The 26,889-nt window shown below is 33.2% G+C and overlaps 4 protein-coding genes across 6 annotated transcripts; 2 read left to right on the top strand and 2 right to left on the bottom strand.

The window, feature by feature from the left end:
- Positions 1-1,422: 1,422 nt before the first annotated feature.
- LOC125833515 (uncharacterized) lies at positions 1,423-12,384 on the top strand. Of its 3 annotated transcripts, XM_049512677.1 has the most exons (11): positions 1,423-1,675; positions 2,329-2,359; positions 2,458-2,471; positions 2,580-2,630; positions 4,309-4,378; positions 6,966-7,038; positions 7,160-7,227; positions 11,176-11,296; positions 11,439-11,478; positions 11,883-11,950; positions 12,332-12,384. In XM_049512677.1, the coding sequence occupies exons 1-11, from the start codon at positions 1,472-1,474 to the stop codon at positions 12,336-12,338; spliced, it is 747 nt and encodes a 248-aa protein (XP_049368634.1). In that variant the 5' UTR covers positions 1,423-1,471; the 3' UTR covers positions 12,339-12,384. The 3 variants fall into 3 exon arrangements, with proteins under 3 accessions (XP_049368634.1, XP_049368636.1, XP_049368635.1); XM_049512679.1 differs by lacking the exon at positions 11,439-11,478 and having other exon boundaries at positions 1,454-1,675; XM_049512678.1 differs by lacking the exon at positions 12,332-12,384 and having other exon boundaries at positions 1,454-1,675; positions 11,883-11,954.
- Positions 12,385-16,574: 4,190 nt separating this feature from the next.
- Positions 16,575-17,676, top strand: LOC125833504 (LOB domain-containing protein 1-like). The gene is made up of 2 exons (XM_049512665.1): positions 16,575-16,763; positions 17,350-17,676. Exons 1-2 carry the CDS (start codon positions 16,575-16,577, stop codon positions 17,674-17,676), a joined length of 516 nt encoding a protein of 171 aa, XP_049368622.1.
- Positions 17,677-20,308: 2,632 nt separating this feature from the next.
- Positions 20,309-20,893, bottom strand: LOC125833517 (uncharacterized). Its single transcript, XM_049512681.1, has one exon. The coding sequence runs from the start codon at positions 20,891-20,893 to the stop codon at positions 20,309-20,311; it is 585 nt and encodes a 194-aa protein (XP_049368638.1).
- A 1,991-nt stretch (positions 20,894-22,884) lies between these two features.
- LOC125833516 (uncharacterized) lies at positions 22,885-23,856 on the bottom strand. The gene has a single exon (XM_049512680.1). It carries the CDS (start codon positions 23,854-23,856, stop codon positions 22,885-22,887), a length of 972 nt encoding a protein of 323 aa, XP_049368637.1.
- Positions 23,857-26,889: the final 3,033 nt, after the last annotated feature.

Here is a 26,889-nt window from a genome sequence, read left to right as displayed (position 1 = left end):
ATATTCATTTGTTTTTGTTAACAATTTCTCTTGTGATGTAGATATATGTTTCTACATATCTTTTCCAAAATTTAGAGAATTGTCATGATTTGTTTTTAATGCTCAAGACAAAAAAATGACTTTATGTATCAATGCTACTTATGTGATTTAGACTCTCATGAAGTTTGTTTCAAAATAGTTATTACTATATAAACATTGCCCTTTTGTTTTACTTATTTACTATTACTTAATATTTCAGTAGTTTAGACGAAGACAAGTTCATATGACTTGTAATAACGCCAGTTAAAGTTTGTATTGGTTTAATTTTTATTATTTATTTAGTAGTTAATTTTATGAGATAAATATTTTCATTAATGCAAATATATATTTATATTTGGGTAGGTATTTGTATTTAAATTAAAGTATTATAATGTCACAAATGTATTATCAAGTTAACAAGATCTTCTAACTTCAAAATACATTATTTTAAAATGTTACGAGTTTTTTTTTAAAAAAAATATTCACAACAAATGTGAAAATATGTGAATATATAAAATGTAGCTGTTCTCTTTACATGTTCATATGACATCTAAACAATTTAACGTGGAATACACATGCAAAACACATATGAAAAGAAAAATACAAGCAAATATTGTCTATAAGGAAATATTAGTGAGATAAGACTAATTACATGATTGAATATAATCAAATTGAAATAAATATATACATTATTGCATATAACTAATAAAATTTTTCATTGACCATCTTCATAGGTTGGCGTGAATAAGAGATATATATGACGATCCACGTTGAACATTCACAAAAAAATCTGCAATATTATTTTTTTGCTAAGCTTATTATTCAAATCATTGCTTAAATAAGCAATACTATTTACTATAACATATATTTTTGGAATTGGTAATCACGTGCAACGCACGTATCAAAAAACTAGTATATATATATATATATATATATATGCTTATAGTATCAAGGATGAACTAAGTAGTGTTTTCACTTAAACTCTGTTTATCCCTCTTTGATACTATCATAGTGTATATATTTTTTGATAATATCAATTTGTAAATGTGCATTAGTAGTTAAAAATAAGGGATATGAAAGTAAGGGTAATTACTTGTAAATAGTTTCCCTTTTTGAATACAAGTATTGTTTTCCCAATAAACGCCACCACCAAAAAATGAAGTTACGAAGCTCAATCAATAAATTACGCTTGGCCCAACATAATTTACCAAAAATAAATAAATTATGGAGCTCCTTCCTTAATCTGAAGTCACTCATGTTTGAGGCGAATACGAAATAATGATGCTCCAATGTGGATATCAACAAAGAGTGAACACTAAAAAAATATAAATAAAAAATCTAACATAAATACATTATCAAATAATTTCTCATTTCAATAAGTATTAACCTTATTACCTAAAAAAGTATAAATCTTCGACTTCCGGTTACCCAAAGCCACCAGAAAAAGAAGAAGATGCGAGTTGTTATGAACAGACTATCCCGAGCTCTCTGGGATTTCAAGAGAGATTCTTCTTCCACAAAGATTTCAAGAGCTCTTTCCACTTGCATTCAATCCAAACAGTGGCTTCCCTCGCCGTATCGCGAATCTCGGGATTCTCTCTTTGCTTCGCCTTGGTCCGCCACTCAACTCCGCGGTGCCAAATCTCGCGGTGCCGATGTAAGTTATCCTCTCTACAACTTTGATTTTGATGTTTTAGTGATGGGTATTTAACAGTAACGATTTTTCATAGTGGCATAAATTTCCAATTTTGCTCACGAATATATAATACCTGTGCTGCTTGTATGAATTAGTTAGTTCATCAACTTGACTGAGTAGACCAATAAAAAGTAGAGTATTTTAGGAATTCATATCACCAATCTCAACCAGATTAGGATTGACATGTAGAATGATTAATTTATAACCATTTTGGCCATTATTTACATTTTTCTGGAATAATTTTTTCAATTTATTCGAAAATTTGTGTTTGTCTATGAAAATTTCAAATCCAACTTGAAGTTCTCTTTTTCAAACCTGGAAAAGAACTTATAACCTATTTTCCAACTCATTTTTACTTTTGAAGTTGTATTTACGAACGTCCAAGCATGAACATGATTCCAAATATTCTTTGCAAAAAGTATAACCAAACACAATTCTATGAATTCCAGAAAAAAGTGAAAAATATTTGGAATCTATGTCCAAATGCCTAATAATTTATTCTACTGTCTTCTTAAGCTTGAATGAAGCTAATATACGAGCTGGCTAACATAGAAGTTTATGTAAGTTCTGTTTTTTCATTATTAAATGCTCACCATCATATTATTTTGGTGTAGTTGAAGCCAGGAAACGTGATTGAAAAAAAAGGTTAGCTTGCCCACATTTCTGTTCTATGGCTCTGTATATGTCTTTGTACACATAGACTAATAATGATGTGTTGTTCTTTTGACTATTGATTTCACCAGGAAGGATTTATCAGGTTAGTTTATGCATATCACTATCTTCTCTCTCCTTCCATTTATGCAATTTTTGCTTTCTTGTAGTGAAGTAAAAGAGAATTATTTTCATGAAATTAAATAATGATTAGGTGGTAAAGGCACAACACACAACCCAAGGAAGAGGAGGAGCTATTATACAGGTTGTTATTCAATCTTATGCAAATTATGTCACTCTTCTTATTGTTGTGATTCTGTCTATAAGTTAATAGCTTCATTTCTTATACTATTTTGTGAAATACAAGAACTTGAAATTACACCCTATGATCACTTAACTTATGTGATTATGTGCAGTACATAATCACTTATGAATTTTTTATAAGTATAGGATCTTAATCAAATAATCACATAAGATTAGTTACTCATATACATAAGTGTGCAAATAGTATCAGATGAGCATTTGGCACCCTTTATTATTTTAGCTTCTTCCTATTGTAAAGTACATACCTTCACTCATATTTACCTTTCACAACTGTGACTTGGTTTCCTTTGCTTCCATTTGATGCATCCATCTGGACAACATTGATTGCAGTGAGCAATCTCTAGCCAAGCTCGAACCACAAGTTGATGTGTATATTGGACATTTTTGTATAGGTTAGAACTTAGAACCAAATGTAGGTGCTAACCTGGATTCATTTGTTGTTTCCAGTTTCCTGCTAAGCACATAGCATTTGAACGCGTCTTTAGGCTGGCAGGGTATGGGAGATTTCTTGTAGGCCACTTTTTTTTCTTATTTCCTAGAGTTGTCCAATTTTGTGCTGTCCAGTGGCCACTTAGTTGGTTATGCTGTTTGAAGGCTATCTGTGTTACCTTCTTTGAAATTAAGGTTCATGGCACATGCAGTTTTTTGTTTCCGATCTTAAGCCAATAGTTACTTTCCTTGAACTGTAGAAAAGAATTTATCATGGATCAATGTTTGACGCTGTCCTACCTATCTTTATCGTGGCAGAAACTTGTGATTCTGGTTTCTCATAATATCTTTTATGTTTTATTTTTTGGGGAACTCCACTAGTCCAAAAAATGCAAACTAAAAGTGATTGTGGATCAAACTTGTCTAGTCACACATGTCGATAATTTTGAATTTGATGTTGTAAATCCCCTAGTCAGCAGCATACCATCTGTAAATCCCAAAAAACTCTATTGGATGTGGCTTGTTGACTTCTCTTTAGCAGTAAGCTTCCATTATTCAGCGTTACTGGTCTTCAGGATGGTGAATTTACCTATCTGCTTGAAAATAATAACAGAAGTTTTAGCATATCTATTATGCAATCAAAAAACGAATCCATAGAACATGAAGTATCAGTATTTCACTGACATTTATCTTAGAATCAGTGGTTAACAACAGCCAGAAGCTTAGTATCTTTACCTTATAAAAACAAGTTTAAACAACAGCCAGTAGCTTAGTATCCCTACCTTATAAAAGAACAGCCGGAAACTCAGTATGCTCACCTTATTTGGAAAAATACAGACAGAAGCCTAGTCACTTCCTCTGTTTTATAGTCAACCTCAAATGTGAGTGGTGAGTACTCTTGTTTGATAACAATACTTTGGTTTTGATTGTTGAAGTCATCAAAATCTTGATACAAATGTGGGTTTATAGAATTATGATTCAGTTGGGATTTTATTTCTTGTTCTTTGTTGTTCTGAAACTTCATCTAAGTTGCTTACCTATGATTCTCAACTTCCTAACATTTGCTAATCATTGAAGACAATAGCTATTGTTATAATGTTAATATCTTTTTTTGTTCTCTCTTTTCTTTGAAAATAATTTATTAATCATCTTATTATTTCCTTAACTTTGCCTTTTGCCAAACATTTTAGGTGGAACTTCGTGATGTTGATAGTGGAAGCAAGTCCAATGAAAGATTTCGTACGGATGAAACTGTTGAAAGTATGCATTTCCACATCTCTAGTCGCAATCCATCATGTTTGTTGTGTAACTCATCTCATGCAAAATATCACACATCTTTTTTCACAAGGACTACGTGTCATGTTATTCAAGGCTTTTGCATTTTATTGTGTGAACTTAGGCTCAATGAAGGAAATAATTTGATCAATTAATGTGTTTAAGCTTGCAATGTCTTTTGGGCTATAGAATTGGAGGGTTACCATGGTGTATGTTATTTGCGGACAACATAATATTGATCGACGAGGCATGTGGTGGAATTAATGATAGATCAGAGGTTTGGCGACATACCCTAGAATCTGAAGGCTTCAAGCCGAGCAAGACTAAAACATACTAAATGAAGTGCAGGTTTAGTGACATGTGATAGGCGGTGGATAGGGAAGTGAGGATTGGTACACAAATCATCCCCAAGAGCGTAATAGTCTATTTGGCCAAGTTTTTGGGAGGCTAAAAGCGTTTTTTTCTTTCAAAAAGTACTTATTTTAAGAAAAGTGTGGTGTTTGCCAAACTTTTGGGAGAAAATAAGTGCTTTTGGGAAGTTGCATAAACTTTTTTTCAGAAGCTATAAAGGTAACTTTTCTCCGAAAGTACTTTTTAAAAAAACACTTTTGAGAAAATACACTTAGAAACACTATTTAAAAGTTTGGTCAAACATTAATTGTAGCTCAGAAGTGCTTTTTAAATTAATTAGCCAAACACAAATTACTTCTCACCCAAAGTATTTTTTTTGAGAAACACTTCTCAAAATAAGTTGATTTTAGAAGCTTGACCAAAGAGGCTATATGATTCAAATATTTCGGGTATATAATCTAAGGAATGGGGAGATCCAAGCAGATGTTGCACTTCATATTGAAGCAAGGTGGATGAAATGGAGACTCACATCCGTTTTCCTATGTGATAAGAATGTGTCACCGAGACTTAAAGTTAAGTTCTATAAAATGATTGTTAGTTCAACTATGTTGTATAGGATGGAGTGTTGGCCAGTCAAGAACTCTCTCGTTTAGAAGGTGTGAGAGGTTGTGTTATGAATCTTTAGGGAATGATTGATTCACAGGGCGATATATAAATCAGCTCGTTAAAGGGAGGCCGAAACCTTAGAGTTCATTAAAAGAGAACTCCGATCTCTTCAGCTCTTTAAAGGGAGACAGAACCCATAGAGTTCAATGGAAAAGAGAACTCTGATCTCTTGCTTTTTGCTTAATTATGACTTATTGATTTATTCATCAAAAGCCCCTTTAAATAGGAGTCTTATTACATCAATAGGAAGTCTAATTCTTATGAAAGTAGGAGACCTAAATCCTATTCCAAACTAATAACTATAACTTAACCTAATCTTTATGAAACAATGAAACATAAATCCTATTCTAGAATAATAAATAAAACAACTAAAAATATAATTAAATACTTAATTTAAGGGCTTCCAACGCATCCACAACAGGTTGACAGTGATAAGCCTGAGATATACCAAGGAAGAATTGTAGACAGGTGAGTAGATATGATATGACATAACTTCAACTTACCGAGGGTATGACCTTAGATAGGAGAACATGGAGGTCGAGGATTATTGTAGACGGTTAGTAGGTAGTTGAGCAATTTCTCTTTTTTCAGTGGTAGAGCAGGTACCTAGTCTAGAGCAACTATCTGCTCCCTTACTATTATTATTATTATTATGCTAGCATTAGTTTATTCTTCAAGTTTATTACTCTAGTTGTTTCTTTTTCTTTGGGTATCAATACTATTTCTAATGTCAATACTTTTCTTTCTTTAGTATGTCGTTGTAGCTTTTTACTCATACATTTTATGTGAACTTGTTCTGAAACACGATTTTTCTTAAGCCGTTGGTCTATCGGAAACAACCTGTCTACCCACAATGACAGCGGTAAGGTCTGGATGCACCCCTCTCCCCAACCCACTTGTGAGATTACACTGGGTATGTTATTGTTTTTGTAGAATTGGAGGGTTACACATCTTCCCTTGAGAGGTACGCACTAGAAGTTAAGTGTTTTTTGCAGTAAATTAAGAGCCTGTTTGGATTGACTTATTTTAAGTGTTTGTCAACAAAATGAGTAGTCTTTAAACACCATTGTTTGGGTAAAATAAAAAAGTGCTGTTAAGCACTTGTTTTTAAGCGAAAAAACTAAAAGCGCATCCAAACAGGCTCTAATTTGACAGTTATGTTTGACAACTTGTCTTTAGCAGATTATAAATGAGGTGAACACGAATGCCATATCATCCATTCGACTTTTTTTTACATTAAAAACATTTTCTCCAAAGATTCATTATAGGACATTATAAGAGCACATACATATTGGTTTGGAATGTAGGATAATAGGATTCATGTGGCGTGTACTAGCCGGTTTCTCCTTTGCGTCAAGAAGTCAAGTCATTTAAAGACTGGGACCAATTTTGTGAACTAGATAAACTTCCTTGTAAAATCATTCATTGAAGACGACAACTTGAGTTGCATGAGCCCACTTTTGTAATAGGTTATATAGTCATCTAAACTCCATCCAAGTCTTTGTTGTAGATGAATGGTCTGTTTCTCTTGTCATTATTGGTGTTGGATGTGCAGGAGTATTTGTTGCAGAAAAGAGTTTCACGTATCTTTATACAGATGAGGAAACTGGAAACATTGTGCTAATGGAGTGAGTATAAGTGTGCACGTCCCTGGTTTTGAATGATTTCTGTACATAGACATGTTCAGACACATATATATCAGTAAAGCTATATCTCAGTCCATTCTTCAAATTTTTCAATCCTATGCAGGCCTGAGACCTATGAGCAATTAGATGTGCCAAAACACTTGTTTGGTGAATGTTATGTCTATCTTCAAGGTATTCTTATGTATACCATCTACTTTATGATTTTATTGACTTAATATACACATTATATTGATATGTTTTAATATTATGTTATGCAGTTACTTATGTGTGTATCCAAAACTTGTAAGATCCTTTCAACAATTAAATCTTCTCATGGAAAAATGTCAATCAAGTCTATCTATTATTTAGTTAAAGATAAAAGTCATGAAAGCTTTTTAAAATATGGTACTCTATCTGGGGAAGTATAATTTTGCTAAGGAGGATGGGGGTTTAGCTTTTAAAATTTCAAATAGGGAATGCACTTGTCACCTACATGAGATGCGTATCCGTTCTACTTTTCCACTACAAAAATGTTTTACAATAGAGAAAATTCATCTAGATTGCGTGTGATTTGTGCATAAAAACATCATATTTATTGGGAATTGGAATTATTGAATTTCAAGTAGGTAATTATCAATCTTGGACATATATAATGTGTCAATTGATTTTCTGAAAGCCCTTTTTTATGATAAAGTAAATAGTTTAATGACTATGAGAAGGAGGAATGAGGGTGAAGGATCTAAAAGGGCATAAGAAAAGCATGTTCTTCTCTTTGATAAGGTAAGGTAAAAGGGCATCATAAGAAAAGACTGTTGTGCAAATGGTTATGGAGATGTGATCAGTTTCATGGAGTTCAATGGACAGAAGTACTAAAGGAGAGATGTGGCTCTCAAAGAATGAATGGTGCATCTCTTGTATAAACATGAACTATGGGTGTGTGTATGGCATCACATTAGAAGTTTGTGGGAGGAATTAGCAGAAAGAAAACAAGCTAAACTAGGGTTTGACATGATGGCTGGTATGCCTATCAAGAACATGTTCCCATTACCCTATAGCATAAATCTAAACATCGAGGCTTAGGTGGATCAGTTTGTTGGGTGACACTCTGCTTCTTTATACTCTTAGGAGGTGAGAAACTCCTGTTCCCTTCTCCTTCCTTACTCTTCCAAGAATTGTTCAAGAAGAGCCAGTTCCGCCTCCGCCCGAGGAGGGAAATTTCAATCGATAGGCGGTAGCTTCGGAGAACTGGGATGTGGAAGTAAAAATCCTAAACATGAAACCCTACCCTTCTTTGCTACCTCACTATCAAAGGATCAAATCAGAAGTCGGTTCATAAGGCATATAGATCGAGACTTGTAGCTTGATTCCTTACTCATTCCATACTAGAAAGAATTGCAGGAAGCATTCAGTAACACTTCTTCCTATTTCTTTCTTAATGATATCTAACGATCAAGACAGTTTCCATGAAACTCTCTCGTTTCATAGAAGTCATAGGAAGAGCTGTAACAATCAGGTGGCTGGACACCCAATTCTAGATTGAGTTGCAGGACCACTACATCTTTTCCCTATAAACTTGGTGTTCTTCAAAGGAAGGTGGGGTGGAAAATCAGGATAATTACTACAGTGTGGAGATTGTACAAATGGACACCCCAGATTCTCTAAAGTGGAAGCATTATAAAGTCGAGTTTTTACTGGTAGCTCCTATAATAATTTTTTATTTCCACTGTGAATGGTAACTCCCTATTGGCCTCGGAGGGAGATTTGAAGAAGCAAAGACATATTAGGTTTCTCGTTTTTGCTAGATTGTCTTATGAAATTCTTGTCTTCCAAGACAACTATAGTAGAGTGGAATGCTACTGGCATGTGTGTAACTGAATCTGAGGATGTCAACCACCTACTTGTCCATTCAAACCCTTCCACTAGGCCGAGACAACAAGTCACACCGGCTCATAGTTTGTGTTGGTTTCAATCAAATGGTTAGGCTCGTTTTTGGTTAAAGCTCTGCTGGGTGAAGCTTGTACTCGGTTGAGCTGGCTTGGCTCAACTCGGTTGACTAGTTTTAGTCATGTAATGATGGATCTCATCCATTAAGCTTATTTAATAGCTTGTTTGTCCAAGCTTTCAAAATTTGTTTATTTGAGAAGTGCTCTTTTGTCAAAAGTGCTTTACGAAAAAGTAATTGTGTTTGGCTAATCAATTTCAAAAGCATTTTTGTCAACATGAAGTCAACAATTTATGCTTGTTCACAGTTCCAAAAACGCTTCTTGGGAAAATTAACTTTTTTCAACTTCTTTTACTACTCAAAAACACTTTTTTATTCCTAAAAGCTCAGCAAACATCATACTTCCTCCATTTCAATTTGTTTGTCTAGTTTTGACTTGATATGAAGTTTAAGAAAGTAAAAAAAACTTGTATCTTGTGGTTTTTAACTAAAGATATATATAATGTATCAATATGTGCTTTAATCTTGTGGTCTAAAACATGACATGCAGAAAGTTAAAATGAAAGAGGTGCTAAAAAAGTATAGAATGGGTTATATTAGCGTTTTAAATTTAAGATTCAAAACTTTTAGAGGAAATTAATATTGTACAATATTTTGAGTTTATTGTTGCTTTAATTTTTAGTTTCTGTTTGAAATTTGTATTGTATGGTTCAATATTAAGTCAGCATCATTCTAATTTAATCTAGTAATGTATATAATTCAATCATATATAAATTCAGATACCCATTTAAACTAGTAATGCTTATATGTTTCTTAATCAATCCACTTATTGTGAATTAAATATTTTCTATGAGTGTAGCACTATGTGAAACTACACATTAAAGACCTGGCTCAAGCTCGGTGTGGCTCAAGCTCGATTGTACTTTGGCAAATCTCGGTTGAGCTCGACTTGTCTCAACGCCCAGGCCTACCTGTCATATACAAAAAACCTGCTATTTAAGTGAAGGGTAACAGAGCAGGCTTATTGTCCAGAGTTTCGAACCGTGTGTGGTTGGTTCTCGGGGATTTATTGGTTATCAATATTAAAAAAGAAACCACCTATTCATACTTTTCCCCTTGGAATCACAGCTATGGAAGTTCTATATCAACGTTCTTAAGGTCAAATGGACAATGCCAAGATCAGTTGAGAAGGTGATGTCAGGCTGGTCCATCTCAGGGCTGTGCACAAGAAAAGAAAGACTTGGGAGTTGGGACACGGTTCCTGCATTAATTTGTGGTTACTGTGAAAGTAGAGAATTTAATGATCTTCGAAAGCAAACTAAACAATTTTAGATTGAAGTGCAGACGTCTCTTTTCGGCATTTTGGTGTGAAATGAGCAATGCCAATGATGTTTCCTCAGTCTTGAGTCTCCTAAAGTAAAACTTTTAATATGGTATTGGTGCCTTTGAAGAATTTATTTTAGTAGCTTCCATGTTACAATGCCCTGTGCACAAAGAAATGAAAAGTTCTTGACAAAAAGCTTTCATCTTGAAATAGTACTATTTCTACTACTTTGATGAATATGTTCAGAAAGGGACTGATTGGTTGTAGAGGTATTCCCAATATCATGTTGTTAGCATGGGAAAAGATGTTAGGCATGGTTAAGAGGGTAAGTTTATAGACCTACTCGTTATCTAATTTTCTGAAGATTGCACAACTTACCGGAGGCTTTTTTTGTCTCTGCATTTATGCTTATTTTAGCGGTAAGTAATTGTTGAAATCATCTTATAGAATGAGAAATGAAGGAGAACTATTTATCCTTGGGATCGTCCTATTTGACAGTATTCTTTTCAACTCAAATCCTAATCATGAGTGGTACCAGTAGGGAAAAAATTAAGTCATTAAATATTTAGTTTTCCTGTCTTATTGTAGTATGTCTATGCCTAGTTGTGATAGCTCCTATTGATGTTCTATGTGCAAATGTATCTTGTCTCTTTTTTTCTTCTGCCTTAACAATTTTTTGAGGGGTAGGTAGTATTGCTATGTTCCTTTATTTCCCTTTTAATCAACATACTTTCCATGAAGTTAGCTCGTTTTCTTAAACATTCTTGCTGCAATAACTAAATTAATAATCATTTTTTCTTTTTTATTGATCATCTTTGTTGTGACATAAAATGTCCGAATTGTGCTAAAATATAAAACCTTATATTCTTCATAGATGACATGAAAGTCAATGTACAACTTTATAATGAAAGAGCAACGTCTGCATCAATTCCTACACGAGTAACATGTACTGTTGCTGAATCCGAAATTCCCATGAGGGCATCAGCTACTCCACAGTATGTTCATTTCTCTTACTTAAGATTATTATGTCATATATAAATTGAGTTCTGATTGAAACGTCACATATGTGCAGATAAAGTTTTAGCTGTTCTCATTTCTTGTCTGTGATAAATAGATTAAAACCTTTTCTCTTGACAGGTATAAGAAGGTTTTGTTGGACAATGGTCTTACTGTGCAGGTAAATTTAGCTTTAACTTGGCAACACTTTAATGGATGCCATTGACTTTGTAGCTTTGTGTGTGGGGGGGGGGGGGGGGGGTTCCCTTGGTATCCAAGACAATAATTTCCATAAGCTCCGCCGTCCCACCAGCCACTACAGGAGAAAACAAAAATGAAAGAACACAAATATCAAATCTTTTTTAGTTTGGAGGTGTCATTCCTGTCTGTTCCACCTCTCTCTGACCTTTGAAAAATGTACTGCCTAGTATTTTGATCGGACTGAATAATTTGGTTTCTGCTGGATCAAGTATGTAGCATTATGACAAATCTCAATTATGTATATCGAGCAATATGTATTAACTGCAGTTGAAGTAGATGAGCAAGTTCTTCACTTTCTGCTTTACATCTTTCCCTTTTTTCTAGGTACCGAAACATATCGTAGAAGGAGACAAGATTATTGTTAACACCATTGACCACACTTACATGAGCAGGTGAGTGCATGATTGTCTAGTAAAAATTAGGATTTAACTTTTTCAATAGAGTCGATCCATTTAAGTCTTGATCAAATCCCACAGATAGTAAGTATTTTCTTTCTTATGAAAGAAAGTCTTTTTCAAAGATTCTGTATAAATTTATCTATGAAACCGAGATTGTTACCTTTCAGAAAATTCTAATACTAATAGAAATGCCTATGAAGGTGGTTTCAGAAAGATAAAACTAAATAAACGGATCATTCATCCAAATTTCAGTTTGTTCTTTGTCTATATCAGCATTTGTTACTTCCATGTCTGTCTATTGTGAATATGCTTTGCATATATTTTACCAAGTTAGTATTGACTCATCACCTCTTTTTTACATCTCTTTAATCCCAGAGCTTAAGAGTGGCATTTGATTGGTTTTCTTCATTGTTCCGAATGGACCGGCGAACTATAGACAAGCATGGGTTTGAGTTATAGTTGGAGTTTATTAGAATTCAAATTATAGCAGAGATGTTTTTAGCAGAGTATTTACATGAGAAACATATCTTGAAAAAGCAGTGTTAAAGCTTTTCCTCAAGCCTTAGCTTATTGCGGGGGAGAGTATATTTATCGGAATAAAGTGTAGTTGTTGTTACTGGCTCCTGCTCTGTCTAAGCATATTTGGTCCTATGGCTTATTGGGGGATAGTTTTCCGGCTAATTTTTGTTGTTGTAATAAACATCTATCACCAGAATAATCATATTTAGAGATGTTGCTGATAATATGTTTTTATGTGTCTGAAATGTTAAATTTACCAATGTAGATGAAATGCAATCAATCAATCTAAAGCTAAAAATTGTACTTTAGAATAAGTGAACTTTCACTGTGTTTATTTCCTGCAGAAGTTCTTAACTCTGCATTGCTGGACAATTACTTTTATTGTAATCCAAAAAATAAATTGAAATATTGTCTTGTCAATCCGGTGGTTGAATATCCAATGGTTGTCTTCATTTACATAAAGTCTCTATCTCTTCCACCCCATTCCTCCTTTGCCGCCGCCGCCACCACCACCACCACCACCACCTATATTTCGAACCATTATGTATGATGAAAGAGATAAGAAATATGATGGAGCAGTTGACATAACAAATCATTTCCTTTGTTTCACATATTTTCAGTCCAAATGACCACATGCTTGGTTCTTCAAAATGCAATGCTAATGGTTTAAAAATCCATGCAAAGTGCCTAGACATATTATATTTTTATATGCCAAAGGTGGTTTGTTTGCCTGCAGCCAATATATGTTTAAATCGCAAAGATCGATGTTAAGTGAATGCGTCTAAAAGAAATGTTTAAGTTGTATAAATGCACCGATGAGTATAAAAACATAATTAGATCAAGGAGATAAGGCAGAAGCCAAATTGAAAGAGATATATAAGAAAATAAGTAAAACCAGAAAAACATCTGATGCTTATTAGCAGTCGTTACTGTATCTGTTGTTGCAAGCCAACTATAACTGATAAAAAAGATCTCATAAAAGTACTCCTTTCTAAAACATTTAAACTAGGGTCATCAAAGGATAACATTCTAATTAAAGCAATAAGATGGTAAACTACATGATACAATTAGTAAAATTATCTGACAATGTAATTGACAATTTCACTAACTATACTTACAACCTATCACAGTCCTACACCTGTCCACAATAACATAAACAGTTACATTTAACTGATCCCAACAACAACTAACTGCTAAACTAAGCTGACAACTAATTAGGGAGGTCAAGTTACTCCACTACCCTGCCTATCTTCAATACTCCTCCTCAAACCAGCTGTCATGAAATTATTCAAAACACCAGGTTTAGTCAACAGTAAGGTTTTCCCAAAGATTTGGTTAGCATGTCTGCTTGTTGGTCACTAGTAGGGATACGGATAGTACTGAAACCCTTGCGGTTCTTTCATGAAACACAAGGTTTGCAACAACTTGAATATATAGCTGTTTTACTATCACAAAACACAAATACTGGTTCCTCAATTTGAATGTTCAACTCTTTAAACAATTTAACTTCTAATTCATACTTTTAAATAAATTATTTGATTAAATATTATTTGATTAATTTTATCTAAAATTGTATTTTTGTTTATAGGAAAAAAGAATTGGAGTGCACTCCTCTTCGTAATGAGGTTTTCAAGAGAACTCATGTGAATAAGAAGCTTAATTTAATGAGTTGGATCCAGATGAGTGAATTGTGAAAAAGGCCAAACGATATATATATATATGTGCTAACTTTATTTTTAATATGAGGAGAGAGTATGAGCTCCACGTGCTTGTGATGGGCAATATGGTCAAATTCACGCCTGAAGAGTTCACTCAAATCTTTTAGACTGAAAAAAGTGGTAGGGGGATACTTATGAGCAGAATCTATGGAATGACTCTCAAAACAATGTACAACGACTTCAATCAGATCTAGAAGGTATTGGATCGTCACGCCAAGCCGGATACTTGACGGTGTTCAGATAGCTGCACTATCGGAGCAAATCGCACAACTTACACGTGCATTGGAAGCGTATGAGACAAAAAGTGTTGTAGAATAATTAAAAGATGAACGAAATCGTTCAACAAATCAAAGAACAAGTGCTCAACCTCGCTCGTCGACAAACTGCGTCATGTTCTTCAACAGGGTCCTCCCCAACTAAGGACACCGACGATAGTGATGAAGATGAATATATAGAGTCCACCCCTTAACTAGAATTCTTTTAATTAATGGACATTTTAGATTTCTGTACTAATTTTGGATGACTTTATAAGTCTTTATTTTTGTGTTTTTAAATATTTAATTAAGTTTGTTATTATATATTGTGTGTATGATGTTACTTGTTTGATATGTTATGAATGGATTAGATTGAATTTTATTTGCAGGTGGGCAACAGAAATTGACATTTCTACTGTCAAAAATGTTGTAGAAAAGAGACGTCCTTTTTTCTGTTGCTTTTATGCATTTTAAAAAAAATAATCCAGAAATGTGACGCAGTCCATCGCTTTATCAGATGTTTTTCTAAGAAAAAAAAAAGCGACGACTGACATATCGTATTTTTTTAAATAAAAAAATAAAATTAAACAACCAAAACGAAACAGTTCGTCGTTTTTAAGTGACGTCGTTCATCGTTTTTCAAAAAGCATCGAAGACAAAAGCGACGGAAGTAGTTGCGTCGCTTTTTCGTCGATTTTGATAAAAAAAAAACAATGCAATCCGTTGCATTTGACCATCGTTTTTGTCAATTTTTTTGTAGTTTAGATACATGAAAACAATAGCATTTTGAAAGGAATTAAACCCCTAAAGAGCTTGAAAATAAAATCTTTTAATCTGTTGCAAGTTTATAATTATAGTAGTAATCTAAATATATAGTTTTTTTTTCTTTTATTAGACGTATAATGACTATTTTAGATTGTAGGAGTGATTTTTCTTGAAACAAATTGACGATTTTTATATTTTCAAAATCATTTTCTTACAAAATTGAGATATATAATGAATAGACCTTCAACTATAGATATAGTGAATTTCTATGTAGGAAATATGAAATTGCGACGAAATTGAAAGTTACAACATCTAAAGAAAAATCCACTATTCCACCACTGTATATAATTAGAAATCTCTATTTTACAATTATAGAATTTGTATAAAATAATTAACACACACACACACACACACACACACATATATATATATATATTATTTTTTCTCTGTTTCAGTTTATTTAATCTACTTTTCTTTTTAATTTGCTTAAAAAAGAATAACCTTTTCATTTTTTAGCAAGTTATTAATTTCAATTTTTCGCATGACATGTTTAGGATCACAATATTAAAAGACATTTTGGTACATTTGACAAATCTTTAATTTTAGACCATAAGATTTAAGGCATATTTTACTTTCTTAAACTCTATGCCAAGTCAAAACACATAAAGAGTACATACACACTTTTAAAATATAATTAACTTTGAAATACATGTTGGCCGTTACGTATCTAGGAACTAGTATACATATAATAATCAGTCATATGTATGTATTTGGTTTCTGACCGTTGTGTGCACAATTCATATTGGAGCCTCAATTAAATTCGATTTGCACACTGCAAAGTCCATGTAGAGGTGGCGCTCCCAAAAAAATTTTCTCCATACCAAATATACTCAAATTCAAAACGACCTCTGGTTAGGAGTAATATAGTCCCATCACTGCACTCCAACTCGAGACCTCTGGTTGGGTGTGATGAAGCTGCATTAATAGAAGTAACAAGTTTCCCCTGCATCTGCTTGGCAGTTTCGGAGAAGAAAAGGAACGCGTCTTGTTCTTGAAAAATATTTCAAAGTCACGTTGTCCATACAATACTTAACATATTTTCCTTAAGTGGTAATAGTAGTACTGTAGTATTATGTTATAATATTCTTGGCATATATAATTAGAACTTTGACCTTCCTTTAATTAAACAACTTATGACACGGACACTCTAGCTAGTATATATATATGACATGCCAAATACTCATATAAAAATATATTCCAGTAAAAAGAGGAAAAAGTAAGAAAAGTGCAATACAAAGTTTTATATATTTTAATAAGAAGGAAATTAATTAAACCTAGAATTATATATCAGGCGATCAAGGAATGGCGGATTATTCTTCTTGTTCAACAGAAAATAGAAGTCTGTTTACCCCTTGTGCTGCGTGTAAATTTCTCCGTCGCCGATGTTTGGAAGATTGCCTGTTAAAGCCTTACTTTCCACCCAATGAGCCCATGAAATTCATCGTCGCTCATAAAATATTTGGAGCAAGCAACATCATCAAGTTGCTGCAGGTAAATATAAATTTATTATACGATCATAACATTACTTAATTCCTAAGATTTGTTTTTAGAAAGGTGAAAAACATGGAAAGAAATGAAAAGAATAAAAGAAATTTGAAACTAGGTAGCAATAATTAAGACCAATCATGCATGTGTTCCTTAGCCAAAAAAAAAAGGTATAAGCCAAAACTAGCTAGCAATACACTTTTCTTGTTTTTTTTCTTTTTTTCACCTTTTTTGTTTTTGGGTTAAAAGTGAGGGGTGTTGAGTAACTCCCTCTCGTCGTATCTCACACAGACACAAGGAAAATTTAAAAAAAAAGAGAGATCACCTCGTATGTACTTTCTGTCACTTTTGAATATTCATATTTTAATGTTAAAATATTAAGTTGATTTTATTCAATTTTCACTTTAAAGATTAGCTATATTGATTCTTGGAAAATGAAAAGTATTATTCCCTTTGTCTCAACTTATATAATGTAGTTTAACAACGCCAAGAAAGAAAGAAATAAGTTTGAAATGTTTGTGTAACTATAAATCATTTCATTAACGTCGAACTAAAATAGAAAGTAAATAACAAACTATATATGTGGTTTCAGGAGCTTCCAGCAACACAAAGAGCAGATGCAGTTAAGAGCCTTGTTTATGAAGCAAATGCAAGGATGAGAGATCCAATATATGGAAGTGCTGGTGTAATTTCCCATCTTCATGACCAAATGACTAAACTCCAAGCACAGGTTGCTTTGACACAAGCTCACATCTCTAATTTACAATCCCAAAATGCAAATTTGATGACTTTAATACCCAAACAACAATCATTATCAGATCATTATTATCCATTTCAAGATTCAACCCCTTTGTCACATGATGATGATACTGATATTTGGCATCTTGGTGAGACAACTTGGGAGTCTTTCTGGTCATGAGAATATAACAAATTATTTCATCTAATTATATATACTTATTGTTTTTTAATGGAGGGGTACGTAATATTTGAAAAGATTATGATGAGGTGGAAAATAAAACTCTCATCAACAAAGCTAAAGTTCAGATACCAACTAATAGATCATTTATAATGTATGTTATATCATTTTTTATTTATTTTACCGATGACACTACATTTACAAATATTCCTATTATTACAGAGAGAACAATAATTGGTGTTTCCTATTTCAGATAATGTCACAAAAAAAAAGTGATATGATTACTATTTCTCTTCTTCCATTTAATTTAGCTGATCATTAATTCTTAGTTTATTTGTAATGTTTGACTAGCACTCTTCTCAACTTATTAGTCCTCTTGTATATATTTCGATTTATCTAAACGTGTTTCACTGAGTATGAAATTAAAAGTAAAAAAAGAATTTTAAAATTTATGATCTAATATAAGAAATAGATATTTATGTGATTAAAATCATCTCGTTTAAGGTAAAATGAGAAGCTTAAGAAGATTTTTATGAATACTAGTAGTGATTGAGTATGATTAACTCAAAACATTCATAAACACTATAATTAATTACCCTTCACCGGGAATCTCCCTCAAAACTTAAGCCCTAGCCCTTTTTCCTCTTCCCGTTAATTCAACCTAATTTATATTGTCGGGGAAAACATCAAAAAAATCTAATTCAGTTTCATGTAACATAGCCAAAGTAATATTAAAGGTAGCTTTTCGATGCGAGAAATTTTTGACATTGGCTTCGTAATTATATAAACTTTGTTGTTTTTCGGATTTGGGCAACTTTTACCTTATTCCCATGTTGCAAGTACTGTTGGAAATTTTATTTAAAATACTTGATCACAAACTTGTAAAGAATTTTCATAGCTTATTGAGGTGTATTAAAGACATTGTCCACAACAGGCCCCTCTTTTATGAAATTAAGAACAAAAAAATAACAAAGATTCAATAAAAAATAAAAATCTAGCACAGTAGAATATAGAAAGGAGAATTTTTTCTTCATCTTCTTGCTTCCCTCTCTAAAAGTTAAGTCAAAGGAAATTTTATATGGAGATAATGTTTAGATAGAAAGAGTAATATCTCAATTATTAAGCATTATCAGAGCCTTAAAGGCCTTTCCATGTATATTGTATGTATTTTCTCTGTGTATTATTTATTTTGGCACACCTTTTTAAGAAGTAATAAATAGAGGAATAATTTTATCATATCACACTTATTAATTATAAATCATTTAAATATTAAAAATATAAATTATTTTTTAATTTTTTAAATTGGACAAATAAAGTTGGGCAACTATTTTTAATACATTCAATAGATAAAAATAGACCGGAGGAGTAGTAAATCGTAGATATTGAAACTGGTAATCATTATAAGAATTCAAAAAGCATTAATGGTTAATCAATTTTAGAGATTGTTTGACACTGCTATTGACTATTGAGAGGCCAAAAACACTTATTTAAAGATTTTTTTTTTGAAAAATTAAGGTGTTTGACAAATTAGTAAAACTGCTTTTAAATGGAAAGCAGAAGTAGTTTTTTTGTTGTTGGGAAGAAACTCAAAATTTCTGGTTCTTAGAAAAAGACAGAAGCAGAAGTTGGAAATATTTATTTCAAGACCAAAATATCTCTTACTTATATACATATTAACCAATATATCCTTTATTAATTAATTAACTTAACTAATATATTCGGTTAAGTTTCATTTAAGAATTGTATTTCTTATAATAATTTCATAATTTTATTTTACGGTTACATATTATTATTTTAAATTTTATTTTACAGAATTAGCAAAAAAGGTAATAACAATATTTTTGTAGGATTAGAAAAAGAATAACAACAATATTTTTAAAGGATTATATCAATATTTGATTAATTTTTATTTATCTATGTATAATATTGATTGAAAATTTTAATGTGTACATTTTAATTTAATAAAAATAAGAATTAAAACATTTTTTTTTATAATAGATATATAAAATAATTTGTCTCTTTAAAATAATCTTAATTTTAGAAGTACATTGATACTTAGCATTTTTTAGAATTTGACTCTCAAAAACATTTTTTTTAATGAAATTAGTCAAACACAATATATTTATCAAAAATGTTTTTCAAATAAATTATCAAAAGAACTTTTCTGTAAAGCTATTTTTAAAAGGCGGAATGACTTGAGAAGTTGATACTTAGCATTTTTTGGAATTTGACTCTCAAAAACATTTTTTTTATGAAATTAGTCAAACACGATATATTTATCAAAAATGTTTTTCAAATGAATTATCAAAAGAATTTTTCTGTTAAGCTATTTTTAAAAGGCGGAATGACCTGAGAAGTTCTTAACTTAGATTGTAAATTGGACCCTTCTAATATTGATGTGTATGTTTGAGTTGTTGTTGTGATTAACTATTATTACTGACCAGAAATTGTAACTCCGTCGAACTTTACCATTTTATGTTCAACTTTTCAGTGGGCTTCATTTCTCCGATTTCATGTTCTGTGTTTCTTTTTTTGGTAACCAATGTAAACTATTACCATAACCATCCAAAAACAATTACAAATAAAGAGTACCCTCTCCTGATAACAAGTTCAGGTCTCCAACCAAACAAGGAAACTAATTACAAAGTAAATGTTGAATGAAACCTCTACATCTTTGAGCTTTCTTTGAATTACTCAAGAATTGTATTCTTTCTGTTATCTCCGTCTTAATCTGTATGACTGCATCTTTTGTATTTACATTCTTTCCTTTGTACTTCTTCCAATTTCTAGCACGCCAAGTGTGATATAGGACTGCTCCACTAATTGCCGCAATAGTCTCCTTTTTAAACTGCTTCCAATGTTTCTCCTTTATTCCATCCAGAAACTGTTTGATCCCATTGTTTATCAAATATATACCTGTCCACTGAACTATCTCTTGCCATACCATCTTAGACCATTTACATTCTTCAAACAAATGCTTTGTGGTCTCCATAACTTTCTCTTCACATAGACAACATTTAGTGTCATCAACCTGAATGTGCAGTCTCAACTTTCTCTCTTGTGTAAGCAATCGACCTTGTATAGCTAGCCACACCATGAATCTGTGTTTTGGTAGAGCCACAACAGTCCACACTAAATCAGCAGTTTCCAATTGTTGTCTTTGCCCTTTAATTGCCAAATAACTCCGTGTGATGGAATATGTACCATTTTTTGTCAACATGTATCTTCCCTAGCAGTACCAACCTTTCATTTGTTCTTTAATAGCATTAAGTTTTCGCCTATACCAACTACAATCTATGGGCACCCTATAATTCCATATTGACATTTCATCCTTTAAATAAATTCCATGTATCCATTTAACCCACAATGATTCCTTATGCATTATGATCTGCCATATCAATTGCCCCACTGATGCTATATTCCAGGTCCTACTGCCTTTGATGTTCAATCCACCTTGTCTTTTTGGATAGCAGACATTTTCCCAGGAAACCAAAGCAATTTTTCTCTTCTCATCAGACCTTCCCCACAAGTAATCCCTGCATAACATATCTATTTCCTTCAGTATGTTTTGGGGAAGGATAAACACTGCCCCTCAGAAGCTATGGATGGAAAATAATACTGCATTAACTACTTGCAATCTGCCAGCATATGAGAGTGTCTTGGAATATGTCACTTTAATCCTCTGTGTATCAATTGCCCCACTGATGCTATATTCCAGGTCCTACTGCCTTTGATGTTCAATCCACCTTGTCTTTTTGTATAGCAGACATTTTCCCAGGAAACCAAAGCAATTTTTCTCTTCTCATCAGACCTTCCCCACAAGTAATCCCTGCATAACATATCTATTTCCTTCAGTATGTTTTGGGGAAGGATAAACACTGCCCCCCAGAAGCTGTGGATGGAAAATAATACTGCATTAACTACTTGCAATCTGCCAGCATATGAGAGTGTCTTGGAATATGTCACTTTAATCCTCTGTGTAATCTTGGTAATAAGAGAGCAACAATCAATTTTCTTCCACTTCTTGGGAGATAATGGAAGTCCAAGATACCTTATAGGGAACTCTCCAAGTGAGAAACAGTTCTTTCAAGAATATGTGCCTTTGTATCCTCATCCACCCTAGCTATAAATACACTAGATTTTTCCATATTTGCCTCTAGTCCTGTAGCAGCACTGAAATGTGCTAAGGCTTCCATTACTCTACTCATAGAAGCCAAATTGCCCTTGCAGAATATCATCAAATCATCAGCAAAAATCAGACGAGTAAGCTGAACCTTCTTACACATAGGGTAATACTTGAAATTTGGCAGCATGCTCATGTTTCGGAGTGTTCTTGATAAGTATTCCATCACTAATATAAATAATAAGGAGAGACTGGATATCCTTGTCTAAGCCCTCTCCTCCCAGCAAAGTAACCATGATTTTCCCTATTAACTTTCACAGAGAACATTATTGTAGTTACACACATTATAATCCATTTAATAAAAAACCTTTAGGGAATCTAAATCCAGTGAGTACTTCTTCCAAAAATTCTCAACTGACCATATCATAAGCTTTTTTCAAGTCTATCTTCATGAGACACCTAGGAGATACATTCTTCCTATTGTAGTGTCTCAAGAGGTCATGGCAAATCAGGACATTATGCATCATTGATCTTCCTTGCACAAAAGCTGATTGATTTTCTGCAACAATACAACTAATTGCCTTCTTCAGCCTACCACATATTAGCTTAGAAATACATTTATATAGAACATTACAGCAGGATATTGGCCTGAATTGACTAGCATATTCAGGTAACTCTACTTTCGGAATGAGTGCAATACTAGTAGAGTTAATTTTTCTTAATAATTTGCTGTTTTCAAAGAATTCCAATACTGCATTGGTAACATCTTGTCCCACTATTGACCAAGTTGCTTTAAAAAATCCACTTCCAAACCCATCTGGCCCTGGACTTTTATTACTGTCTATCTGATACATTACCTTCTTCACCTCAGTTGGATCAAAATTATCTATCAATTCCCTCTGCTACTCCTGAGTAAGTGTAGTCCCTTGGCAAGTTATGGCCCTTACTGCTTGTACTCTATGTTGTGTTATATTTCCTAAAATGTCCTGATAGTATTCCACAATTAGATTGGCAATAATTGTAGGATCATTTTGCCATACTCCAGAGTTATTCTTTAATTGAGTGGTAGCATGCTTCAACTTTCTATGCTATATGACTGAATAGAAGTATTTGGTATTATCATCCCCTAATCTAATCCAAGTTGCTTTACTTCTCTGCTGTAGGAATAATTCAGCCAAGTAGGAAGACTTCCTAAATTTCTGATAAGCCTGACTTTCAAGTTGTTGGTACTCAATATTATTTGGGCTTGTCTGCAATATCTTTTGTGCTTGCTTCAATCTTTCTCTGTCCACTGTTGCCTCTGTTACAATATTCTGGAAATCTTGTACATGCAGCTCCTTCAACTTCTTTTTTAATATTTTCAGTTTTCTCACCACCTGAAACATCATAAATCCTTCTATAGTTTTATTCCATCCTTCACTCACTATATCCTGAAAGTGTGGGTGTTTAGTCCACACATTACAGAATTGAAATGACTTCTTGATCTTACAATTTTCACTGAGGATAACCTTTGCAGGGCAGTGATCACTAATACCCTCAGGTAGAAACATGGCCTTACATGAAAGCATAGTATCCAACCACTCATTATTAATAAAGATCCAGTCAATCTTTGAAAAAATCCTATTACCATAATGCTTGTCACTCCAGGTGTACCTATTCCCCTGAGTAGGAACTTCCAGCAAACCACAATCTGTCACACATTCATTGAAATCTACTATTTCTGACCAACTTACAGGATTCCCACCTATTCTATCATCAGCTTTCAGAATTGAATTGAAGTCTCCAATTACCATCCATGGCTTAGAGCATCTTTTACTTTGAATCAACAGGCTTTCCCACAACTCTTTCCTTTCTTCCCTACTATTAAAAGCATAAACATATGAAATCTCGAATACAATTTGAAGAGGTAAGTACAATACCTCACATGTAATCTGTTGAGCTGTCTTACTGATGATCTGTACTTGGTAGTAATCAGGTCTCCAAGTAATCCATATCCTACCATTATAATGATTTTCCAAGTTGGTAATGTACTGCCATCCTGCAAACATATTTTCAGCCATTTTTCCTATCTTTTCACTCTTTATTTTAGTTTCTAGTAAACCAATCAAACTTACCCTTTCCTCATTGCAAAGGAGTTTAACCTCCTTTTGCTTATTAGGAGCATTTAGCCCCCTCACATCCCAGCTCAGTAGGTTAACCATTCCCAGACTTTTCAATTGTCTGGCCTCCCACATTACTTCTATTGCCTTCGTTGTCAACCCTCGTCTGCAATATTTGAAATGAATTTACACTCTCTATCCGAGAATTCTTCCCTGGTGGTGTGGTAGTTGTCTTCCCTAATTTTGCAGGAGTTTGCCATCCCTCTTTATTACTCATAGGCCGTCCCTGTGCTACTACAACTGTCTGTCTAATTTGTTTGTTCCCTTCCTGCACTTGTTTCTGCTTTATATGATTTTCCACCAGCCCCTTGTGAGGTACCTGATCACTGTTTTGCCCTTTCCTCTTCACTCTGCATTCCTCTTCCACATGCCCATACTTCTTGCAGTACCTACACAATGTTGGCTTCCAATCATATTGCACTGGCTGCTCAATCACTTTTCCTTTTTCATTCTTGAACTTCACCTCATCCGGTAATGGTGCTCCCATTTCTACTTCAATCAGTAGCCTAGCAAAGTTTAGACCATTTCTTTCCTCAGTTGTGATCCACCATTAGAGGTTTTCCTATCAAACTACCAATCTTACTTAGCCCTTTCCTGCTCCAGTACTTGAAATCTAACCCTGGTAATTTGATCCAAATCGGCACCGACTGTAGTTCCTCCTTTGTAAACTCTAATTCGTGTGTCCACTCTGTGACAATAAATGACTTATTGTCAAAATGATAGATGCCACCTTGCAGCACCTCTTGCTTTCCTATCTCAGATTCAAATCGCACCACTATAACCCCATTCTTTAGCATAGATACTTTATCAATCCCATGCTTACCCCATAACCTCTGGATAAATCCTTTTACCACCTGGAAAGGAGGATGTGCTCCTAGAACATAGCATACCACTGCATTTCCCCAATAAGTAATCTCAGATCTGATATCCTCTAACTCAATTTCCACTACTTGTTTTTCACCTTGCTTTGCAGGAGCTACATACTCCAATTCATACCCTGCATTTGACAGTTTTGCTATATCGAATTCATCCCAAATTGATTTCTTCTTACCTTGTGCTGTAGTTTCCTCCTCCACTTCATCAGCCCAGGATTGCTTGCTACTACTTGATTCAACACCTCCCCTTGATGTAATCTCATTCCAAATTCCCACTGCTTTAGCTTGTTGCTGCTTCAGTATTTCCTGGTTGCATGGTACTGTTCCATTAGTTTCCTCTTACATTTTCTCGATTAACATCTCAGTTGGTACTTTAGCTTTATTCTTCAGTTGCACAGACGCTAGATCTGGACTTAGTTGCCTTGATTCCTCTGCTCCTGTAGATTCTACTGAGTTCTTACTTGAATTTGCTACTTCCGAACTTGGTTCTGCATTTTTACGCCCTGCCGTACCTGGTTTCCGACCCCGCTGAGAAATCCCCTTCATGCCTTGAGCTTCTTTCGCCATTAACGCCTTTTGAGTAGGTGTACGAGCTCTCTTACCCATGGTAGGCGCAGGTTATGCTACCGTGCACCAAGAGAGAATGCATTCATGTTTTGTGTTTTTCATATGTTTTATGTGTTTGTTTGATCTATTGATAAGTTTGTTTAATGAGTAAAAACAATGGTGAAGCTCTTGATAAGCTATAACGGAAAATATGACTAATTTTTTTTTGTAAAATATCATTTCTAGCCATATTCAATTTTTTCACATTAAATTCAAAGATAAAATAGTTTTTTTTAGTAGATGAATATAAAAATGACAGCCAATGATGTGGATATGATGTGGCATTAATTTTTTGGATGAATATGAGGTGTCATTCATGTTAGAGAAAGTGAGGAACACACAATGACTAAGGGCGTAAAATTCTTATTTTGAATGAGTTTAAGTGTCTAGTTGAAATTTCGTGAAGTAGAAGGTTCTAACTTACAATCCGAGTCAAGTATAAGGGTCTCCCACGTCATTCCATCTTTTAAAAAAGTGCTTTTAAAAACAAGTCATTTTTAGCACCTTATACTTGACTCGGATTGTAAATTGGACCAGTAGAAATGATAACGATGAATAATAAGGATGATTAATGGTCATTAATTACTCATCGCTAGTAAATGATAAACAATATAGAGTTAATATCTTAAAAAGTCACAAAACAATAAAAAATTATCTAGAAAAATCATTAAACTTTCATTTGTATCAGTAAAATCACTCAACTTAATACTTTTATCTTCAAATATCATTCAACTACATTTATCATTATAAAATAAATTTGACATAAAAAATAAACTATTTTTCTATAACATGTAATACCCACAAATAAACAAAATTATAAAATCATGTTAACCCAAATATTCAATGCATATATTTTGTCGTTGCCTTGATAGTATGTCATTGTGTCTAACATTAGTATTCGTAGAAGAAAGCTGTTTGATTTATCTTTCATACTTTTCTTACACACATGTAAATAACTATCTCAGAAATGACAATCGTGGACCGAAGGGAAGACAGTCACGTTTTTAGATCCAAGGTTGAGTAACTCATATGATCAAGGAGCAAATTATTAGATGTATAAGTATTGTCCTCCTATGTGTTCAAGATTTTATTTTAATGATAAATGTAAATGAATCATTTTAAAGATAAAAGTATTAAATTGAGTGATTTTATTGATACAAAAGAAAGTTCAATACATTTTAAAGTTAATTTCTCATAGTTTAGTGACCTATTAAGATATTAACTCAAGAATATATTATAACTTAGTTTTGAAATATAAGAATTATTTTTCCAACAAATATTTGGCTCCTCTCCATGTAACACCTCGTAAATTGGAAGTTGAGTTTGAGTTGAAAAATTATAGAAAGTTGACTTGAATATCAGTTCTTACGACTAGTCAACGACCTATAGAAGAGTCTATGGTCCGTAGAACGGTGTCCATGTATACGTGTTTACCGATTACAAAAATTTACAA

The sequence above is a fragment of the Solanum verrucosum genome, unplaced genomic scaffold (genome assembly GCF_900185275.1).
Source record: "Solanum verrucosum unplaced genomic scaffold, falcon-dt-bn FXZP01000105.1, whole genome shotgun sequence".
NCBI classification, from domain to species: Eukaryota; Viridiplantae; Streptophyta; class Magnoliopsida; order Solanales; family Solanaceae; genus Solanum; species Solanum verrucosum.
The sequence above is the reverse complement of the archived record's forward strand: the minus strand, read 5'-3'. Positions and strand labels throughout refer to the sequence as shown.

Coding starts and splice junctions, on each gene's coding strand:
- LOC125833515 (XM_049512677.1), top strand. CDS start 1,472: ATGCGAGTTGTTATGAACAGACTATCCCGAGCTCTCTGGGATTTCAAG. Junction 1,676..2,328: donor CCAAATCTCGCGGTGCCGAT/GTAAGTTATCCT, acceptor ATTTTGGTGTAG/TTGAAGCCAGGAAACGTGAT. Junction 11,479..11,882: donor ACAATGGTCTTACTGTGCAG/GTAAATTTAGCT, acceptor CCTTTTTTCTAG/GTACCGAAACATATCGTAGA.
- LOC125833504 (XM_049512665.1), top strand. CDS start 16,575: ATGGCGGATTATTCTTCTTGTTCAACAGAAAATAGAAGTCTGTTTACC. Junction 16,764..17,349: donor ACATCATCAAGTTGCTGCAG/GTAAATATAAAT, acceptor ATGTGGTTTCAG/GAGCTTCCAGCAACACAAAG.
- LOC125833517 (XM_049512681.1), bottom strand. CDS start 20,893: ATGTTGACAAAAAATGGTACATATTCCATCACACGGAGTTATTTGGCA.
- LOC125833516 (XM_049512680.1), bottom strand. CDS start 23,856: ATGGCTGAAAATATGTTTGCAGGATGGCAGTACATTACCAACTTGGAA.